At 50.3% G+C, this 19306-nt stretch overlaps 3 protein-coding genes across 4 annotated transcripts; 1 reads left to right on the plus strand and 2 right to left on the minus strand.

Annotated features, from left to right (window-relative positions):
• Positions 1–648: 648 nt before the first annotated feature.
• FOXG_19082 (uncharacterized protein) lies at positions 649–2918 on the minus strand. 2 transcript variants are annotated; one of them, XM_018399269.1, is made up of 3 exons: positions 2106–2918; positions 891–2040; positions 746–822 (listed from the first exon to the last, which is right to left on the minus strand). In XM_018399269.1, the coding sequence occupies exons 1-2, from the start codon at positions 2790–2792 to the stop codon at positions 1177–1179; spliced, it is 1551 nt and encodes a 516-aa protein (XP_018241047.1). In that variant the 5' UTR covers positions 2793–2918; the 3' UTR covers positions 746–822; positions 891–1176. The 2 variants fall into 2 exon arrangements, with proteins under 2 accessions (XP_018241046.1, XP_018241047.1); XM_018399268.1 differs by having other exon boundaries at positions 649–2040.
• Positions 2919–6144: 3226 nt separating this feature from the next.
• Positions 6145–8318, plus strand: FOXG_19083 (uncharacterized protein). Its single transcript, XM_018399270.1, has 4 exons — positions 6145–6445; positions 6501–7272; positions 7324–7940; positions 7997–8318. The coding sequence occupies exons 1-4, from the start codon at positions 6249–6251 to the stop codon at positions 8169–8171; spliced, it is 1761 nt and encodes a 586-aa protein (XP_018241048.1). The 5' UTR covers positions 6145–6248; the 3' UTR covers positions 8172–8318.
• A 503-nt stretch (positions 8319–8821) lies between these two features.
• Positions 8822–11140, minus strand: FOXG_05615 (uncharacterized protein; the record flags this gene model as incomplete). Its single annotated transcript, XM_018384028.1, has 3 exons — positions 9997–11140; positions 9637–9937; positions 8822–9576 (listed from the first exon to the last, which is right to left on the minus strand). Exons 1-3 carry the CDS (start codon positions 10750–10752, stop codon positions 8822–8824), a joined length of 1812 nt encoding a protein of 603 aa, XP_018241049.1. The 5' UTR covers positions 10753–11140.
• Positions 11141–19306: the final 8166 nt, after the last annotated feature.

Here is a 19306-nt window from a genome sequence, read left to right on the forward strand (position 1 = left end):
TCCTGACAGTCTTGTTACTACTTGCTTCGGATTCACTGGCCTTGATGCTTGCCTACATTTGACAGAAGATGTTAGCTCACCGAAGAGGGTGGTCCCAAGGTCAATCGTCCTCACCGTGGTCATTGGATTTATCACTACACTGCCCTACATCGTCGTCTTGCTCTATGGTATCGTCGATATGAACGCAACATTGGCAATCCAAGGGTGAGTAACTGACCCTCCATGATATCTGGTACTTGGAACCTAGTGGAGGCTAACGTATTCGATAGCTACCTTCCTTTCGAGATGTACAAGATGATATGGAGATCAGACGCAGCCGCTATCGCCATCATCGTCTCCAGTATATTTCTAACATTTTTTATCCTCAATGCTATTATGCAGACGTCTTCTCGTATGACCTGGGCGTTCGCTTGTGACAATGGGATTGTGTTCTCAAGAGTATTTGAGAGAATGCATCCAAACCTGGTGGTTCCTCTCAACGCAGCAGTCCTGAACTGGGTGGTCCTATCTCTTTGTGGTCTCTTATTCTTAGTTTCGAAAATAGGTAAGCATTGATTCAGTATTTTGGATGTATCCTGTTATTGTATACTGACCTTCGAACAGCATTTAATGCTCTATTAGGATCCATGATTGTCCTTCAGCTACTATCATTTATTATACCTCTAGTATTGCTTATCTGTAGACGTCGAGGCACTCGGTACTTACCACACGATAGGGCATTCCGTCTCCCAATGATATTAGGCTGGGTCGTGAATGTATATGCTATAATTGTCGGGTCGACCTTGTTAGTCTTTTTCCTCCTACCACCCTTCCGACCATTGACTGCACAAAACATGAGTCAGTACATCCCCTTGCGTGTCGTTCAGATTGCTAACATTAATAGACTATACCTGTGTCATTCTTGGTGTTGGTGCAGTATTCTGTTTAGCAAATTGGTTCCTCCATGCAAGGCAGCATTATCATGGGCCGCAAATAGTCTTCCACGAATAGGAGGTTGTATTGAGTCGCTGAGTCTTTGTAAACCCTGCTGCTTCTTGTTCCTACCGTAGCCTGAGACTGATAGCTGTGGCAAATATTACTTGGAAGCAGGTTTCCGGTGGAGCATGCACAGCAGGTACGAGTGAGAGAAGAAGGACAATCTCACGGACATCAATTCTGAACAACTTTAAAATCGATCTATATAATAGAGAATGTAGTATCACTTTGCGAGATTGTAAGGTAAAGGCCATAAGGTCCATATATCAGAGGATCAGGGTTACCCCAAAGTCGATGGAGTAAACCAATAGTCCTTGTAACATGGTTCATACGGTATTTAGATTCTCGTAAAGCATTTGCAAGATGTTCTTGCTGCTGTCTTTGGATAGAACAAGAACCAGAAATGACAATAGGCCACAGCAGTATTGAGGACCATTGAGAGTAGTGTAAATCAAGTCCTAAGTCTAGGATGTCATCGACATAACTCTGAAGTTGGCAGACAATCTTTGGATTTACTACGGATGACCCTTGCATGGATGCGATCAGGTATATCTCGATACCCAGCTGAAGGATCTTGGTAACTTTGCTCAGGTCACGGTTGCAGTCATCGGTTGGGAATCGCGAAACCAGATCGTTTTGAGAGAGATTCCAGTCTTTGAGACATCGCTCCAGTTGAGTGTGTAACTCAACGCAAGCAATTGAGGGTTCGATGATTCCGGACTCTTGCTCGATCAGTCGATCACGAAATAGCAGTGATATCTGTGGTATCAGCGCAAAGAGATCATGGAGGCCAGCGAACATGATCCCAAACGTGCTGTAGCTAGCCAGGCTGCTGGGTGAGGTGATGAAAGAGTCAAGGGAGAACTGGCGCTCTTGGAGCAGGCCGTACGGAGTGAGGCAGTTCACGAAGATGAGATAGGCGTATAGCTCGAGGCCAAGAACATAAAGAGTCTCTGAATCAGATCCCAAGGGATCTGCCAGCTGACGACTTTCTATCTCGGCAATTATCTCTCGGCTCGCACCAAGATGGCGAAACATTGCTCCGTCTGTTTCTCCAGAGATAGCCTGGATTCGTGTAAAAGTCGAGATCAGCAATCAGTGCATGGCAAGGGTGACAATCCAACACCAACCTCGAAGTGACACAACATCACCAAGACAAGCAGCAAACGGGCCAGCTTGTTCACACAGGAACCTTTATGGTCCGAGACCTCGATGACGAGTTGACGAATTAACGTGCTGTAATGGTCTAGGGTTGCCTCGCCAATAGGCCCGGAGGACATGTTCCCAAAGTTCATGTGTGCTCCACTAATGACCAACACACCGTGCATTACCATGTCGTCCACTGAAGCAATGGGGATGATTTCCGAGAGAAACGGGTTCCCCTTGAGGGGCATTGGAAGCATGGAAGCCGTGGTTGTGATGTAATGCTGTAAGAGAAGAAGAGATTCTCTTTTGAGAGTACATGATCGCCTCGAACCCAAGAAAGAGCCAGAGGGCCCATTCCAAATGCTAGTTGTGAGGGCAACTTCAGATGATGATGGCGACGGACCATCTACACCGGGTGACGGCCTCTCATCTGTGCTGGCTATGGGATTCTTGGGCAGAGGCGGAGACGTGATAGCTTTCTCGTTCACGTCTTGTGGCCAAGCGCAGTGGAGATTATTCCGACTGCAGCCGCGGCATTGTGGTTTCTCCTCGCTGCACTTCTTCTTTCGATGTCGGCAGTTAAGACAGCCGGTTCTAGACCGCTTGAATTGTCTTGACTTTCCGATGTAGGGCCTCGCAGTGCCATGGCCAATATTAGCCGACTGTGTCATGATGCTGGTCCGGCAACAAGATAGGGAGGCTGTGATGTATACTGCTGGCGTCGTCGTACGATCAGCGGGGAACCACGAAACGGAAAGCGGAAACGTTGTTGCAACGAAAGCGCGGCAAGACCTGTTTTATCTAGCCGCTCATGCAGCGCGTATTAGAGTTTACAGGATGCGGGGTTTCATATTCATGCCGCTTTAGCCGCTTTACCTGATTAGGTATATGTACGCCAGGTATAATTGCTGTATTGAGATAGCACAAAGCCTCCCGCGGACCCCGAAATCCAACGCCGCGATTGTAATTGAACATCCGAGGCTAGCGCAGGTGGATAGAGGGCACGTTGCTGTTCGCCAATTGAGCTGGGGGAACATATATGAGTGTTGTGTGTTCTCTCGACTCCTGATGACTCAGTCCAAATTGTTCATTCGTGGCTTCGGCATTGATAGTGTTAGCGGAGGTATTTCATTCCCGGGGCCCCATAGGGACACGCCTAGGCGCCTCTCCACTTCTGCACGCGTAGGCGTGCGGATTATGTCAGCCCCCAATTTGGCACAACTCCACAGCTGCATTTCTCAGGGGCTGCGGCTATTGCTGCCATTGCTAACCACAACCGTAGTTTTCAGGGGTTGCCGTTATGGCGCAGACGGCATTTTCTGATGATGTGCTTCCGCCAGAGGGCACGTACAACTCGCGAGAGGCTCTACTCACAGCTATCAATGAATGGGCAGCACCAAGAGGATACGCGTTCATAACTGGGAGATCGTCGCGATCAACCAGCGGCAGGCAGATTATCACATACGCATGTGATCGATGGTGTCGGCCACCAAGCGCCTCAAGGGAGCGCCAGCGCAAGACTACTACGCGAGGAACCAACTGCCGGTTCTCTATCATCGCGAAGGAATCCCTAGATAAGACGACTTGGTCTTTAAGGCATCGACCGGATCCACAATTTTCTTCACACAACCATGAACCAAGTTGGCACAAATCGGCGCACCCAGTCCATCGGCAGCTCTCGGATGTGGACAGGTCAACAATCAGCCGCCTTACGAACGCTGGTGTAGCGCCAAAAGATATCAGGACTTATATTCGCCAGAACTCGAATACCATTGCAACCCAGCAAGATATCTACAACCGTATCGCAGATAGCAAACGAGAGCTCTGTGAGGGTCAGAGCACTATACATGCTTTTGCTAACCAGCTAGACAAGGAAGGGTTCTGGAACCGGATGCAGCTTGACTCAGATAACCGAATCACGGCGGTGTTGTTCGCCCATCCGGAGTCATTGGCATACTTGAAGGCTTACCCAGATCTACTTTTCTTGGACTGCACATACAAAACGAACAAATATGGAATGCCGCTGCTTGATATGATTGGTGTTGATGCCTGTCAGCGATCCTTCTGTATCGCCTTCGCATTCCTTAATGGCGAGGCTGAGCAGGACTTCATATGGGCCTTGGACCGGCTCAGGTCCCTGTATGAACTCTGCAACACAAGGTTTCCATCTGTTATTCTGACTGACCGTGATAAGGCCTGTATGAACGCTGTAGAGAGCTGCTTTCCGTCTTCGATCTCTCTGCTATGCCTGTGGCATGCGAATAAGGCGGTCCTCCGCTATTGCCAGCCAACATTCGTACACCATAAGCAAGGGTCTGAGGCCTATCAGCAAGGTCTGAGCGATTGGAATGACTTTTTCAACCACTGGCATTCGATTATGAGGTCATCAGATGAACAGGCATTTGACCAGCGCGTACAAGAGCTTGAAAAGCGCTATCTGCCTCAATATCTCGAAGAGGTTGGCTACATCAAGTCCAACTGGCTCGATCCGTACAAGCAAAAGCTCGTTAAGGCCTGGGTCGACCAGCACCCTCACTTTGGTAATGTGGTCACCTCACGGGTTGAGGGTATCCATGGGCTCCTTAAGAGCCACCTCAAGAAATCTACGCTAGATCTCTTCGAGGCGTGGAGAGCTATGAAACATGCGCTTCTTAATCAATTATCTGAGCTGCGATCCAACCAAGTCAGGCAGCAAATGCGAATACCAATTGAGCTCTCTGGATCACTATATAGTGCCATACGTGGCTGGATATCTCACGAGGCTTTACGCAAAGTTGAAGAACAGCGGAAGCGGCTTATGAAAGAAGACCTGCCTAGTTGTACCGGTACATTCTCTCGATCCCACGGCCTCCCTTGCGCCCATATTCTCAAGGCTCTACAAGAGCAAGGCCAAACCCTTCGCTTAGAGCATTTTCACCCGCATTGGCATTTAAGTCGTCATGGTGTTCATCAGGTGCTATTGGAGCCTCGACACCGATCTGATCGAATAGCTGCCGATTCTACCACAAGTAAATCGCAATCGAGCACTCAGAGAGAGCCAAGTGCATTCGAGGCAGTCCAGGCAGCAGCGCAGCCAAAAGCACGACCTACATGCAGTAGATGCCACAAATTAGGACACAAGATGACGTCAAAGGCATGCCCTCAACGGTACGAGGGGATTTTGTATTTGTCATCATCGTCAGCACAGGTAGAAGCAATGCCAGTGGCACTCTCGCCAGCATTATCCGAGGAAGCACGACCAGCAGCAGCAGCATCTGCATCTGTATCATCTTTGCAGGAAGGGGAACCACTGGAAGACCCGTCATCAGGATTATCCGGACACGCTGGGTCTGGCAGGGATGATACTAGCTGCATTGTCGTTAGTATAGAGACAGCAGCATCATCGGCAGTGTCATCAGCAAAACCATCGACACAGGGAGGGACGTCGCCAGTAGCATCATCTTCAACAGCATCAGTGGCGCCGACACTAAGATATGATGACCCACAAGCTATCTATCGGAGATATGTTGCTGCTCGAGATGCTTGGTATAAGGCGCAGCCTCGTGGTAGCGTCAAAACTAACCAGCAGTATCGGAGGGCGTTAGGTCTACCTTTGCGGTATGACAAAGCAAGCTACCAGTGGTGTCTTGACTGGAAGCAGATGGGCAAACTCTGTACGACACCGACCGGATCTAGAGATTGGAGTAAGGAAGAGATGATGGCGTACCTGGATTGGAGTAAAGCAGAAGATGATCGGGTGGAGGCTCAGGTAGCGGCAGAGATGGAAAGCAATCCTTTTTCTAGCAGAAGAGGCATGCGCGACATCTGGGAGGCGGCTGAGAATGATGGAAAAGAGCAGCAGGAATTGTATTCAGCTTGATAATTAGGAATTCATTGCAGTTCTGAATCTCGGAATTCTGAAACCCGCCAGCCTCAAAACTCGAAATGCAGCTGTGGAGTTGTGCCAAATTGGGGGCTGACATAATCCGCACGCCTACGCGTGCAGAAGTGGAGAGGCGCCTAGGCGTGTCCCTATGGGGCCCCTTCATTCCCATACTTCTTAGTCATAACTAGTTGGTCAAAACCTACATCAGTCAACAGGCCAATAGCCACCACCTCTGATCGATTCCACTTACTAGGATTTCGTCATGTTAGGCCAAGATGGACCAGGGCCCGGTCCGCAACACAGGAGGGTAATCATTATCGGAGGAGGGTTCGGGGGCGTTGCTATGGCCTGCCAACTGAAAACAAAGCTGCGCTGTACCGACTTCTGTGTACTGGAACGCCAGTCGGGCATAGGAGGCACCTGGTGGATCAACACCTACCCGGGTATAGCCTGTGACATGTACATCTCTTCTCATAACTGTTGGGTACCTCAGACTTGCTGACAACTTTATCAGCCCTTCGCCGTTCTACTCCCTCTCATTCGCCCAGAACCCGGACTGGTCGACCTTTTTCGCGCCAGGTCGGGAAATCGGACAATACATCGAGAAAGTCGTCGATGATTTTGAACTACGAGACAATATTCACTTGAGTATGGAAGTGGTTTCGTGCAAATGGAACCCTCAAGTCCACCTTTGGGAGGTTACCTTTCGCCACCTGCTATATGGCGTCGGTGATCTCTCTGCCGCAGACCGAAAGCATATTGAAGATACGAAAGGGCCATCGTTTGTTTACTCGAGCGAGACAACGTGGACGTGCTCAGTCCTCGTCAGCGCCGTTGGAGGTCTCGTAGAGCCTGCTCCCTGGCCCGCCCACGTTCCCGGCAAGGATAAGTTTCAAGGAGATATCATACATTCAGCAAGGTGGGACTCAAACGTTGACTTCCATGGTAAGAACGTTGTCGTTGTGGGAACCGGTTGCAGCGCCGCTCAGCTTGTCCCTCGGTTGCTCTCGAGCGATTATGGGGCCAGCCATGTTACGCAGCTCATGAGAGAGCCTCCCTGGGTGCTGCCTCGCTTAACGCCTCATTTAGGTGACAGCTTCTACAAAAGATGGAGCCCATTTCTCTGCAAATACGTGCCAGGTTACATGCGGATTTTGAGAGCTCTTGTAGCCTTGACCACTGAACTTGACTTTGGGCTATTTGGTGCAGAGCGCTGGAGTAAGAGGAAGAGGGACAATCTTCAGAGACAACTGCTCAAACATATGAGGGAAACGGTTCCTCCCAAAGTAAGTCATTACGACCCATTCGTAAATGTCTTGTTGACAAAAGTGTGTCAGTATCATGACATATTGACACCTCACTACTCGATCGGCTGCAAGCGACGTATATATGACACAGCCTGGTTCCCTTGTTTACACGACTCCCGAATGGAGCTTACAACTCTGGCGATGAAAAGTGTTGATGAAAAAGGCGTGAATCTAGGTCTAGGTCCAAAAACCCATCCAACAGAAAAGCACCCAGGAGTTGCCCGCAGCATTCCTGCTGACATCATCATTCTCGCCAATGGATTTGCCGTCAATCGGTGGTTTCATCCTCTCGAAGTCGTGGGGAGCAGGGGAACGACCTTACAAGAGGAGTTTGATGAGCGAGGAGGTCCACAGCTATATCGCGGAACCACCCTTGACGGGTTTCCCAATATGTTTGTGCTCTTTGGCCCCAACAGCTTCACTGGGCATAGTAGTGTCGTGCTCGGGCTCGAAAACCAAGTGACGCAGGCTGTCAAGCTGATGCGTCCCATCCTTTCTGGCGAAGCTCAAAAGGTAGAGGTCACGAGGTCTGCGGTTGACAAGTATAATGCAGAGGTTCAGTCGGACTTGAAGAAAATGGTATGGAACGGCGGTGGTTGCCACAACTGGTATGTGGATGCTGACGGTCGCAACTCCATGTCATACCCGTGAGTAAACCCAACAAGCAATATGTTACCGCGCCCCTGACTAATTTACACGCAAGATACTCCATGGCATACCAAACCATTCGTTTCATGTTTCCCACGTGGTCAGACTGGGAAGTTAGTTGGGTTGAGAAACGCCAAAGCATTCGGTGGCCTGGCCTCTTTTGTGCTTGCTTGGTCGTGGCTCTGAGTGTAGCTACCTTTTCGAGATGGTCGTCTGTAGCATTACGGTGAAGTTCCGGACAGAGTGCATATGCTCTAGTTTCAACATTGCAGCACAAAAAGACGTTTGTGAAATCGCGAAGGATGACAAGAAATAAATGTTACCAGGTTAGTAGATCAGATATATGGTTGATAGTCAACAATAGCCTTTGCAATCGATCCTCGACCCGTCCCACCTAACTCGAGCTTCACAGTTACCAGGTTGGCAACGGCTGTAGCATAGATGATCTTCCCAACCCAAGTCAATCAATGAAATCAATGTGATTCTAATAGTAATCTAAGAGGTGATCTATTTTCCTTGGCCCCACTGCGACCGCCGTAATCGCACTTTGATCAAGGTATCAAGGGATAATCTCTATAACCAAGTCTTAAGACGCACTCGCTACTTTGCTTCGCTTGAGGATCGTGGTGCATCCTGCAGCAATGGCGCATTTCGCGGGCTGGTGTAGGACCGGAAACCAGTTGGTTAAATGTTAGGCTGATGCTTAGCATATTCGTCCGGCGCGTCGTATGTATCAAGTGCCGGTATTGCCAACCCAACTGGGCTATAACTACTAAATCTCATTATATTTATCACACTATAAAGAGTCTAAATACTGCTAAACTATCCAACTCAACCCGAAGTCTCAATGGAGTGCATATCAGTATGATAGATGGGATACTTAATCCGCCTGCTGTTTCTTAAGCGCTGTGATAACTTCATTAGCGCCCCGACGGCCTGAGCGAAGTGCGCCCTCAATGAAACCGGTCCACTCAGCACTTGTCTCAGACCCTACAAAATGTATGTTCTGGTGAGGAGCAGCAAGAGATCGGCCAGCGTCGCTTGTCAAAACACCGGGTGGCATGCCAGGGCATGATCCTCCCATTACCCACGGATCCTTGATCCATTCCTTCTCCAGGATGTTGATTGGCTCAGGAATTGAGCTGACAACAAGGCCATACATCTTCTTGAGCTGCTCCCATCCCAACCGTTGTCGCTCTTCCCTTGTCTTAAGAGACCACTCATGGCCGATGGAGCCAACAATGAAACCAGTGAGTGAGTACTGCTCATCCTCTTCAGAACAAGTGTCGCGTGTGAAAGAAATTGGGCCGACAGTTGTGTTCGTAATGCCAGAAAGCCTGCTCTCCCGCCACCATGGCTTAGAGAAGACGAAGATAAGTTTGGAATAGTATCCAGTCAGAGTGCTGTTGGACAAGAGCAGCTTTGACGCAGGCAATGGAGGTTCAAACTGAATTTTGTGATACACAGGTGTTGGAGCTGACAGAATCACCTTCTTGCTGGTGAAGGTGAGACCGGAAAAGGTTTCCACCCTGCAGGTACCTGAGGAAGATTGGGTAACCTTTGTGACAGGAGTAGACAAGCGCACAGAGCCCGGCCGCAATCGTTGTGCGAGACGTTGAGGGAAGGCCGACATTCCTGAATGAAATTAACAGTCTGAAACTATCATACTAGTTTCGGGAATATGACATGACTTACCTTGCCGGATCCTCTGGTACTGAGCGCCGTCCTTAAGGTCAGAGATCAAGTTCTCGATCCCGGTACCTGCTTTGATGAATCTGACAAGCCACAGCGCACTGACTACGTCCGCTTCGATGCCCATGAGAGCTCTAGATATCATCTTGGCGAGATCCCTAACAGTTGCGTCGTCTGTGGTACGCTCGATGTATTGGGAAAATGTAAGGGAGTCAAGATCCGCGGCGACTGTCTCATCCGATGGATCAACTGCATAGAGTGCACCGAAAACTTTCTCCACTTCAGGAGCCTGAGTCTCGGAAACCTGGATAAACGTTCTGGTCAGTTCCAAGCTGTGTGAGTTGAATCCTGGGAACCACCTACCGCAATCTCGCCATACGGCGCGGTAAAGGCATTCACTTCCTTGTACTCCCATATCTCCGCACCCTCTGCCCGCTGGGTGATTAGGTCCAAGCCCAGATCCTTACTCAGCTTATACATTTCTGACTGTGAAGTGTCATTGATCCAAGCCGCTCCCATGTCAACTACTCCGCTTCCGAGGTTTGAGGCTACCTCACTTCGAGCCCTACCTCCGATGCGGTCATGAGCTTCAAGGAGGACGTATGAGAGGCCAGCTTTGTGACACTCATATGCAGCCTGGACTCCACTCATTCCTGCTCCAACAATAACAACATCGACGGACTTGATGGGCTCCGAAGGGGAGGATTCATTGGACTCCTCGTTGAGGACAGCAATGGCGTCGATCTCAAATAGGACCTCGGGCTTGAACAGCCTCGCCACCCCAATCAACGTGTTTGCCGGGATTTTGCTGCCAAAAGTCGCAGCCATCGCCTCGGTAACGGAGCTGATGTTTGAAGGGTCATAATCCACTACATACATAGTGACCTTCAAAACATCTTCAAGTCGCGCTCCGCCACTAATTACCGCCGCGGCCAAGTTTCGGAATGAGAGTTTGACTTGGTCTGCGAAAGAACTGGCAATTTGACCTGAAAGGTCAATTCCGAACTGACCAGATGTTGTGACAGTTCTTGAGTGGCTTGGTGAGATGGTGACCTGAGGGTAACCTTGGGATGGGAACGCCTCGGAGGCAAAGGGAGATGTGCGCTTGACTTCGGACATGTTGGCTAATTTACGACGTGGTGCGAATGCAAGAGAATTATTTCTTGGTTGATCGAGTGTAATTGAGATATTTATGCTAAAGATAGGCGATTTGGCACTGTAATGCCAGCTAATCTTTATAGACTTTTCATGCCTTCTGATCCGTTTCTCATCTCGACGTTTCTCTTCCTATAGCTGAGGTGGTGCCCGCGGATTGCGAAGTCACCGAAATCTGATTCTAAGAACAAAGTCATCGCGGCAGAGGTTATCTAGCCGCTATCTTAGTGACGGCATTTCGTTTCAACTCAGCCCGTACTGCATCCCCACCGATACAGACTCTAACCTTATCTGCTTTTATCAGCTAGCGAGCGATTTTGGTTCACCGGTACACTATCACCTCCGTGTTCCCATCTTCTCGTAGGTTTCAATCGATGAGCTCATTTTACTCGTCGTGTCCGCTCGAACCGCCCGGGTCATGCCGTTCCCTCAAAAACCGAGCCGCCGTTACCCTCGCTCAAAGACAGGGTGCCTCACATGCCGCTTGCGCCGGAAAGGGTGCGGTAAGTTGCTACCCATCTGTTCCGCCTGTACTGAGAACGATCGAGAATATACCTGGCCGTCAAACTCTGACGACCCGAATTGGATCTAAACAATCGCCCGTGAAGAGCCCAATGACCTCTGCATCTGCTATCAATGATTGTAGTAAACAATTATCCACCAGCCCAGAGGCCAATGGCCACGGATCGTCGCTTATTTCTGACTTATATGAGGAGCAGCTCGCACCATGTTTCTGTCAGCTTAGGGAATATTGAGCCGAAAGTCGCCTAATTCTACCGCAAGCTAGTATTCTAGTACGCCAATGCGAGGCGAGCAGCTTCGCCTTGCCCTTGCATCACGCTCTGGACTAACACAAGATATCGCAGCTGTCCCGCGAATCTCAACAGATGCTCTCATACTATGATGCAATCACGGCACCAATGCTGGCTGCCATGCCATCACAGAACACCAACCCATTCTTGCAGTTAATCATGCCACTTGCCTGCGCTGATGAGTCGGTAATATTAGCAGTCTCATGCCTTGGCGGTGCTCATCTTTGTCATGCTGACTCGGTGGTTCTAGGTTGGAAGCTGGTCACCTTTAAGAACGCACTTCTCAGATTCTCTAGCAGGATTATATTTTACGAATAGAACATTAAGCTCCTTATGTGTACGGTTTCTAAGTTCTAGGAGGTGGAAAAAGCCTAAATTATCCATAGAAAGACTATTCCAGCCTAAAGAAAGCCGATATAGCCCTTCTAGTTGAGATCCTTTTTACTGCCTAATCTAGTGGCAAGCGACGGCCGCTCCAGAGGCTTAATTCTAGTTAATTAGATACTCTTTTAAATAATATTTACTAAAATTTTTATGATTATAATTATATTTATTATTAAAGTTAGCCCTTAATATTTGAGATTAGCTCCTATTATAATTATTAAGGTTAAAAATATTATATTATTTAGTATCACTTATAGATTAATTAATATAATATAATACAGAGGTTATATATAAATCTTTGAGGTGTTACCTAGGATGTTTAGTATTACTTTTATTTTTAGAATCCTTATTCAGCCGAAGGCTGACTCTACATTAATTCATAAGTTTTCCCGAGTAATGAGGGTTTGGTGCAGACAGGGATAAATAAGTTTCTCGGAATCTGATTGGTCCAGATTTTGTATGGCCAGCCGCGAAAGAACGCGCAACTGGCTGATGGCACCAAAAGAGTGGGGCCAATCGGTGCTGGCCCCTGAAAGGCTCACGCGGAGTGCCGGCAGCTTGCGTCCATTTGGAATTGTTTGTTTACTCAGTACTGTGCCAGTACCACGCGTTCAATTCATCTCCCCAATTCGACAGGTCTCGATATGGCCTCGTTGATTGAGTAATGGATATCGGTCTCAACCCCGAAGAGCTCTCTACTGATTTACTCTTCGTTGTTTGTGCTCGTTGTGGGGAGGAGAGACCGGAGAGTGCCTTCAGAGCAAAGAGGCAGTCTGCTGGGCAAACTAAGCAATGCATAGACTGCCGTAACCAGCGCGTTTCTCATGTAAGTTCTGCCTTCCTCGTCTATAAGTCTCTTAACCCTCATCAAATGAAGCATTCTAGATCCAAAGTCGTGCTCCAGACGCTGCGGAACATTGCACTTCGTCCATCCTCACCTGGCAGACCTGCCACGAAGAGAACCGAAGGAGATGCTGGCCTATCGCCTCCCAACGAGAGATCCGGAACCCAGCCTACATCGCCAGAGAAGCTACGGCAACTTCATACAGCTAGGAGTTTATTCGGAGAGTCAATTAGCCAGCCGCACGTAGTGCTAGGGACGCCAATTCCACCAACCCAACAAAGCTCGCGGCTCTTCCGGGCTCTAGCTCCGTCACCGCCTGTGCAGCCAACGACCCATCCACTCGTCTCACATTCTGATCCATCTACTCTTCGAAGCAGCACACCTGGTGTGGATTACCCTTACTTGGCCACCAGGTTCCACAAGGGGGGGAAGGACTCGCAAGATGATTCCTTGAAGGCTGGGGCGAGGGCCAAGCTGGCTGTTATCCAGCGCGACCATCGTTCACGACGCCGTGCAGGGGAGACTGTGTCACTGACTCCCACAATATCTCAACTTGGCTTCTTGGAAGATTTTGAGGGTCCTGGAGAAGGTATCCTTGTTCTGTGGCCCCAGTAGTTTGTTCAGGCTAACCACGGAACGTAGATGGGAGTCAAGATCAACTACGACCGAGTGGGTTTCTAGATGGGGATGGGATAATCAAGGAAGGGGATGACAGGGGACAGTTCTCTGAATCTGATATTGACGCCGATGACTATTTCAACTTGCTGCTTTCACCTGATCGACCACGGAGGTACCTCAAACAATTAGGGGTAGAGTCTGATTCCGATCTAGGGGACGAAGACGAGAACGACGATAATGATTGCGTGGATGGAAGCCCTCTTCGCCATCGCTTGCGGCAGCCTTCCGCACAGCTAAGGCGTGGTCGCCGTGGTCCTGCCCCTGGTACAGGAGGGCGGCCAAGAAAATCTCGAAGGCAAACTCGATCGTCGATGCCGCCACGGCGTATTCGGAGTCCAGTGATAATTCCACCTGAAGAATCGGCGGTCTTTCATGCGCAAGATCCGGTGTGGAATGGCGACCTTGAGGCTTGCGCCTTGACTGGTCGCGATAAGGCAATCCTCCGCGAGTTCTGGACAAAGCTGGACAATGACCAAATGCAGTTTTGCGGTCGATGCCGGGAGTGTTGGTTCCAGATGAAGATCGATTGCGATGGCATTTGTGCGCGTTGTTATCGAAAAGATGAGAAACGCCACCCCGACGAGCCGTACTTCTTCTCTGCGGATAATCAGCTCGACTTTGGCCCTGTACCGGCCCGGTTGCCCCAGCTTACGCCTACCGAAGAGTCTTTGATTGCTCGTGTTCACGTCCACGTGAACATTATGCTTGTGCGAGGGCAGCAGTACAAGTATCGGGGGCACGTAGTTCACTTTCTCCGTGAGGTTGGCTTAGTGTACAACCAGCTCCCGCTTCTGCCGCAGGAGTTGAACATTGTATTACTACGTCCTGCCAATACGTCGTCCCACGCAATTCTTAGTCGGCAATTCACCCGCCAGTTCCGTGTCCGCCGCCAGCCGGTTGTCATATGGCTAGACTACCTCCGGCGCCATCATCCTGGGTATCGATGCGTCGTCATCGACGAAGAGAGGCTAAATCAATTGCCCCAAGATGGCAATGTCCTGGATGCCATCCCCCAGAGTCAGGTGGAGGCTGCGGATGTTGGACCCGAGGAAGATCAGGAGGCAGAGCCTGACCTGGAGGACGAGGCTGCAGTGCCAGACATGTTGGCAAAGGACACGGAGCTCGATGCTCTGCGGTCTATTCTCGCCGGAGAGTCGGAAGCTGATTCAGAGCTTTCCACAAGCTTCCAGGCGCAGGCGCAACACGAGCTGCAGCTCCCGAATATACGACACACACCCATTAATGAGTTCAATCGCTCTCATGCCCTACTCTCCTTGGCGTTTCCCTGCCTCTTTCCTGACGGTAGAGCCGACTTTGTTGAACCTCGATTGCGCTCCATTGATTACAAGGATTACGTCGAGCACGCGATGCGCTGGCACGACGGGCGTTTTGCACGCCACCCGACCTTCCGCTTCGTCGCCTTCAACACGCTAATGCGGTCACAAGCACGTTCGCGGTCCAGATTCTTCGTGAAGCAACATGATGGGAGACAGCAGCCGCTGACGCGAGAGCAACTTATTCAGGCGCTGGAACACAGCGAGGACCCCGAGGCGCAGGCGCTGATCAACTCGATCACAAGGCATGCGGTGTCTATTCGCGGTACGCGTCCATTCTGGAACAAAAAGAGGCAGGACCTCGAGGCCTATGCCTATAACCTTGGTTGTCCTGGTGCATTCATCACGTTTAGCCCGGCAGATTTACACTGGCGGAGTCTCTACCAGCACATGCCCCAGTATGACGACTGGCTAGCCGCCACCGAGCCGGAGAGGATGGCTCTATCGCGCCGCCTATTGCGGCAGAACCCTCACATTGCTGCTTTCCACTTCTACCGCCGATACACCCTCTTTCGGGATATCGTGCTAAGTAAGAAGTTCAGCATCACAGATTACTGGGATCGGTACGAATGGCAAGGCCGTGGTAGCCCACACAACCACGGCCTGTACTGGATGGATAATTGTCCAGGGGCCGACATGGAGGACGAAGCGGCTCGTGATGTATTTGCACGCACATGGGGATTCCACGTCACTGCCATTAACCCTGAGCCGAGTAGGACTATGCCTCAGGGTGAGGGTAATCCCCTGAGCGTGGATCCCCTGAGCATAGAGATGACATTCCTGCGGCTCTCACAAATCGTCAACCGCTGCCAGCGCCACAAGTGCAATACCACGTACTGCTTGCGCGTGAGGAAGAGAACCGGTGATCTGGCGAGGGACATGGAAGGTGCCGCTGCGGATATCGAGGCGGCAAACGTTGCCAATCCAGAGAGGGAGTGTCGTTTTGACTTCCCTCGTGCCTTGCGGGAGCTGGCCGCAGTGATCAGGAAGGAAGGCAGGTCGTACTATGTCTTTGAGGCGGCCCGGAATGACAGCCTCATGAATAACTTCAATCCTGCGATTATCCTAGGCTGGCTAGCCAATATTGACATATCTCCTTGCACCAGCTTACAGGCGGTTATTACGTACGCTGCGAAGTATTGCAGTAAATCTGAGAAGAAGACCGAGTCTTTCGCCAGGCTTGCAGACCAGGTCTTGCCTCACACATCGCACGTTCAGCCCCTGTTGTCCTTCTCCTCTCGCCTGATGAACAAGCTGATTGCCGAGAGAGATTACTCGGCGCAGGAGATTTCCCATCTGCTGCTTAACATTCCGCTGCAAGAAGGCACCCGTATGGTTGTCACCGTGGACTGCCGTCCGTTGGAGCGACAGGCACGTTCGTATCGTGTGGACGGAGATGTCAACGAGGCCATCGGCAGCTACAGGAAATATCTAGAGAGAAAGGACCAGCATGAGGATATAACCTATCTCGAATACCTGCAATCGTACAATCTCAACACGTGGAGGAGACTCGCTGCTCACGCGAAGAAGAGAGTCCTGTCTTACTTCCCTCGATACAAGTCTATGGAGGCCTCTTCCCAGTTTAACGACTTCTGCCGTGTTAAATTGATGATGGTTCATCCACATCGCTCTCCAGAAGAGTTGCTCGTTGTGGGCGGGCAGCGGTTCGATTCCTTCACGGCTGCGTACATGCACTGCAGACAGCACCATGATACCCATGCGGACGATCATTATGGGGAACCAGATACAGATGAATTGACGGCAGAGGAGGATGAATTTGAGCTTGAGATCCATGAGGAGCCCATCGCGGAGGAGGACTGGCATGAACTCGCCCGCATGCTACCTGACCGCCCACTGGAGGAAGAGGACATCGACATCCTCGGCCGCCGAGACATTGACATCAATTACGATTGGACCCCTCGTGTTGGGCGGTATGCCGATGATGGCATTCTCAACAGCGACTACTGGAAGCAACGCAAAGCGGAAAACACCCTTGACCTTGATGTGGATGATCAGCCCTTGGAGGCTCGCGATTCCCTAAATCCAGAGCAGCGCATAGTATACGATACGGTGATGGGCCACTTCCTGACCCAGGATCCCTCTCAGTTGCTACTCCATGTGGATGGCGGAGGCGGCACTGGCAAGTCATACCTCATTAACCTGCTCTCCGCGCACCTCCAATCCGCGACAGGGGGGAGGGGGACACCTGTTTGGCGTGCTGCGCCAACGGGCGTCGCAGGAAACCAGATATCGGGCACTACCTTGCACTCCCTGTTACACCTCCCAATCAATAAGGACTTCAAGCCTCTATCTCCCGTTGATAAGACCCAGCTCCAGAAGAAGCTGAAGGATATCAAGTACCTCATCATCGATGAGAAGAGCATGCTAGGACTGCGTCAGCTATCGTGGATCGATGACCGTCTCCGCGAGGCGTTCCCGAACAGGAATGAGGAGTTCTTTGGCGGCCTGAACATCCTCTTGGTTGGTGACTTCTTCCAGCTTCCCCCTGTGCTACAGAAGCCGCTTTGTTACGACAAAGAGGTGCAGGGAGTAGAGATCAAGGGCAGGAACGCATATAGGCGCTTCGATAAATCAGTATTCTTGAAGGTTGTTCAGAGGCAGCGCGGCGACGACCAGGAGGCGTTTCGCACAGCTCTCGGGGAACTGCGGCTGCTCCAACTATCTATGGAGTCTTGGAAGCTCCTGTCCACCCGCGTGCAGGCAAAACTAGACGATCGAGAGGTCGCGAGGTTTTCCAGCGCCCTGCGAGTATACGCTACCAAAGATAGGGTGAACGAGTATAACCACTATCACCTCGACCGCCTCGGCCGGCCAGTCGTCCAGGTCAAAGCTAAGAACGTCGGCCCTGGTGCGGCTGCTGCCCCTGATGACAAGGCGGGCAACCTTGCGAAGCAGATCCCTATATGCATTGGCGCTCGTCTGATGCTGACGTCTAACCTTTGGCAGCCCGTTGGCCTCTGCAACGGCGCTCGCGGTACGGTTTACGACATCGGCTGGGCACCCGGGGCTGACCCCATCCAAGATCCTCCTTGTGTTATCATGATGGAGTTTGACAAGTACAACGGACCGGTGTTCCTGACCACCCCCGATGGCAAAAAGATTGTCCCAATTCTCCCAGTTGAGAGAGACTTTCTCATCGGAGCCACTCTCTGCGCTCGCACGCAGTTTCCCCTGATCGTATGCTACGCTATTACCGTGCACAAGTCACAAAGCATCACAGAAGATATGATCGTGACGGATCTCTCCTGCCGGGACTTTCAGACCGGTTTAAGCTACGTGGCTGTCTCTCGTGTAAAACCGCTTGAGGGTTTGATGTTAGATGCGCCATTTGATCGTAATAACCTGGTCTACGGGTCTCCCCCGGATGGCATGAAGATGAAGATGAGGGATCAGGAGCTTAGGAAACGACAGGTTCTTACACGGAGTCCTTACATGATATATAATACCAAGAATGGCCATGGCACTGGATCAGTACGTAGTAGTAGTAATAGCTTCCCGGCCCGCGGACACACGGCCTTCGGCTGAGGCTACCCCATGCGCCCCATCGCCGCTCCAATGTGCATGGGGTGGCGTAGTATTTTATACTTAACCTAAGATAAAAGAGATGTATAATAAAGGCTAAGGAGAAGAAAGGTGGTACTACTATAGGCCAAGTTGTACTTTAAATGCTATAAGAACTACAGTATGGAATTCATCTCATATTAATGCCGTCGACGAACCTTCCGCGTAGATTCTCAAAATCATGTACTCCTGCTAACCTTGAGACGACATAATAGAGCTCGCGTAGCTACCGCTGCTTCTACAACCGTCAGCGACGAGACCACCACCGTCATCTAGACATCTTCTGCTGCGCTCACTTTAAGCATTTGAACTGAAACAACCACTGCTACCACCATAATCGCAAGCACCGGCCTTCCCTATCAATATGCTGTTAGCCTCCCATTTCGACGCAAATACAGCGGCAAGGAACAGCAAATTAGTTCAGGAAATAATCTATCTTGGTATTTAGATTGGCTCGTTCACCTTAGATGATACCTGCAATTCTGCATTGAACGCCTGACTGCGCTTTCTTTGCCAAGCGAGACCTCGAGAACAATGCATTTTGTGAGTTCTGGAGCGGAACTTTTGCAAGCTAGGGCTATTAGTAATGTATAAGATAAACTACTTTTACAATCTCCTCACAGAGACCTTGGCTGTTATAATAGCTATTCCTCCTCTTGGTAATAACTATTTCTCCAGTAAAGACTCTCTAAGGATAGTATATAATTCAGGCCTATATATTTACCTACATTAAGAAAATAATACTTAAAAGGTAAATGAAGGAATGTTAACATCGCTAATAACCCAGGTCTTGCCACCATCGCTAGTAGTCATCTCGCCACCAGTAACGCCCTCACCCTTGCCAAAGGTCTGGATGTAGTTGGGATCGGCAGTGTCAAGGATGA

Source organism: Fusarium oxysporum, chromosome 2 (genome assembly GCF_000149955.1).
Source record: "Fusarium oxysporum f. sp. lycopersici 4287 chromosome 2, whole genome shotgun sequence".
NCBI classification, from domain to species: domain Eukaryota; kingdom Fungi; phylum Ascomycota; class Sordariomycetes; order Hypocreales; family Nectriaceae; genus Fusarium; species Fusarium oxysporum.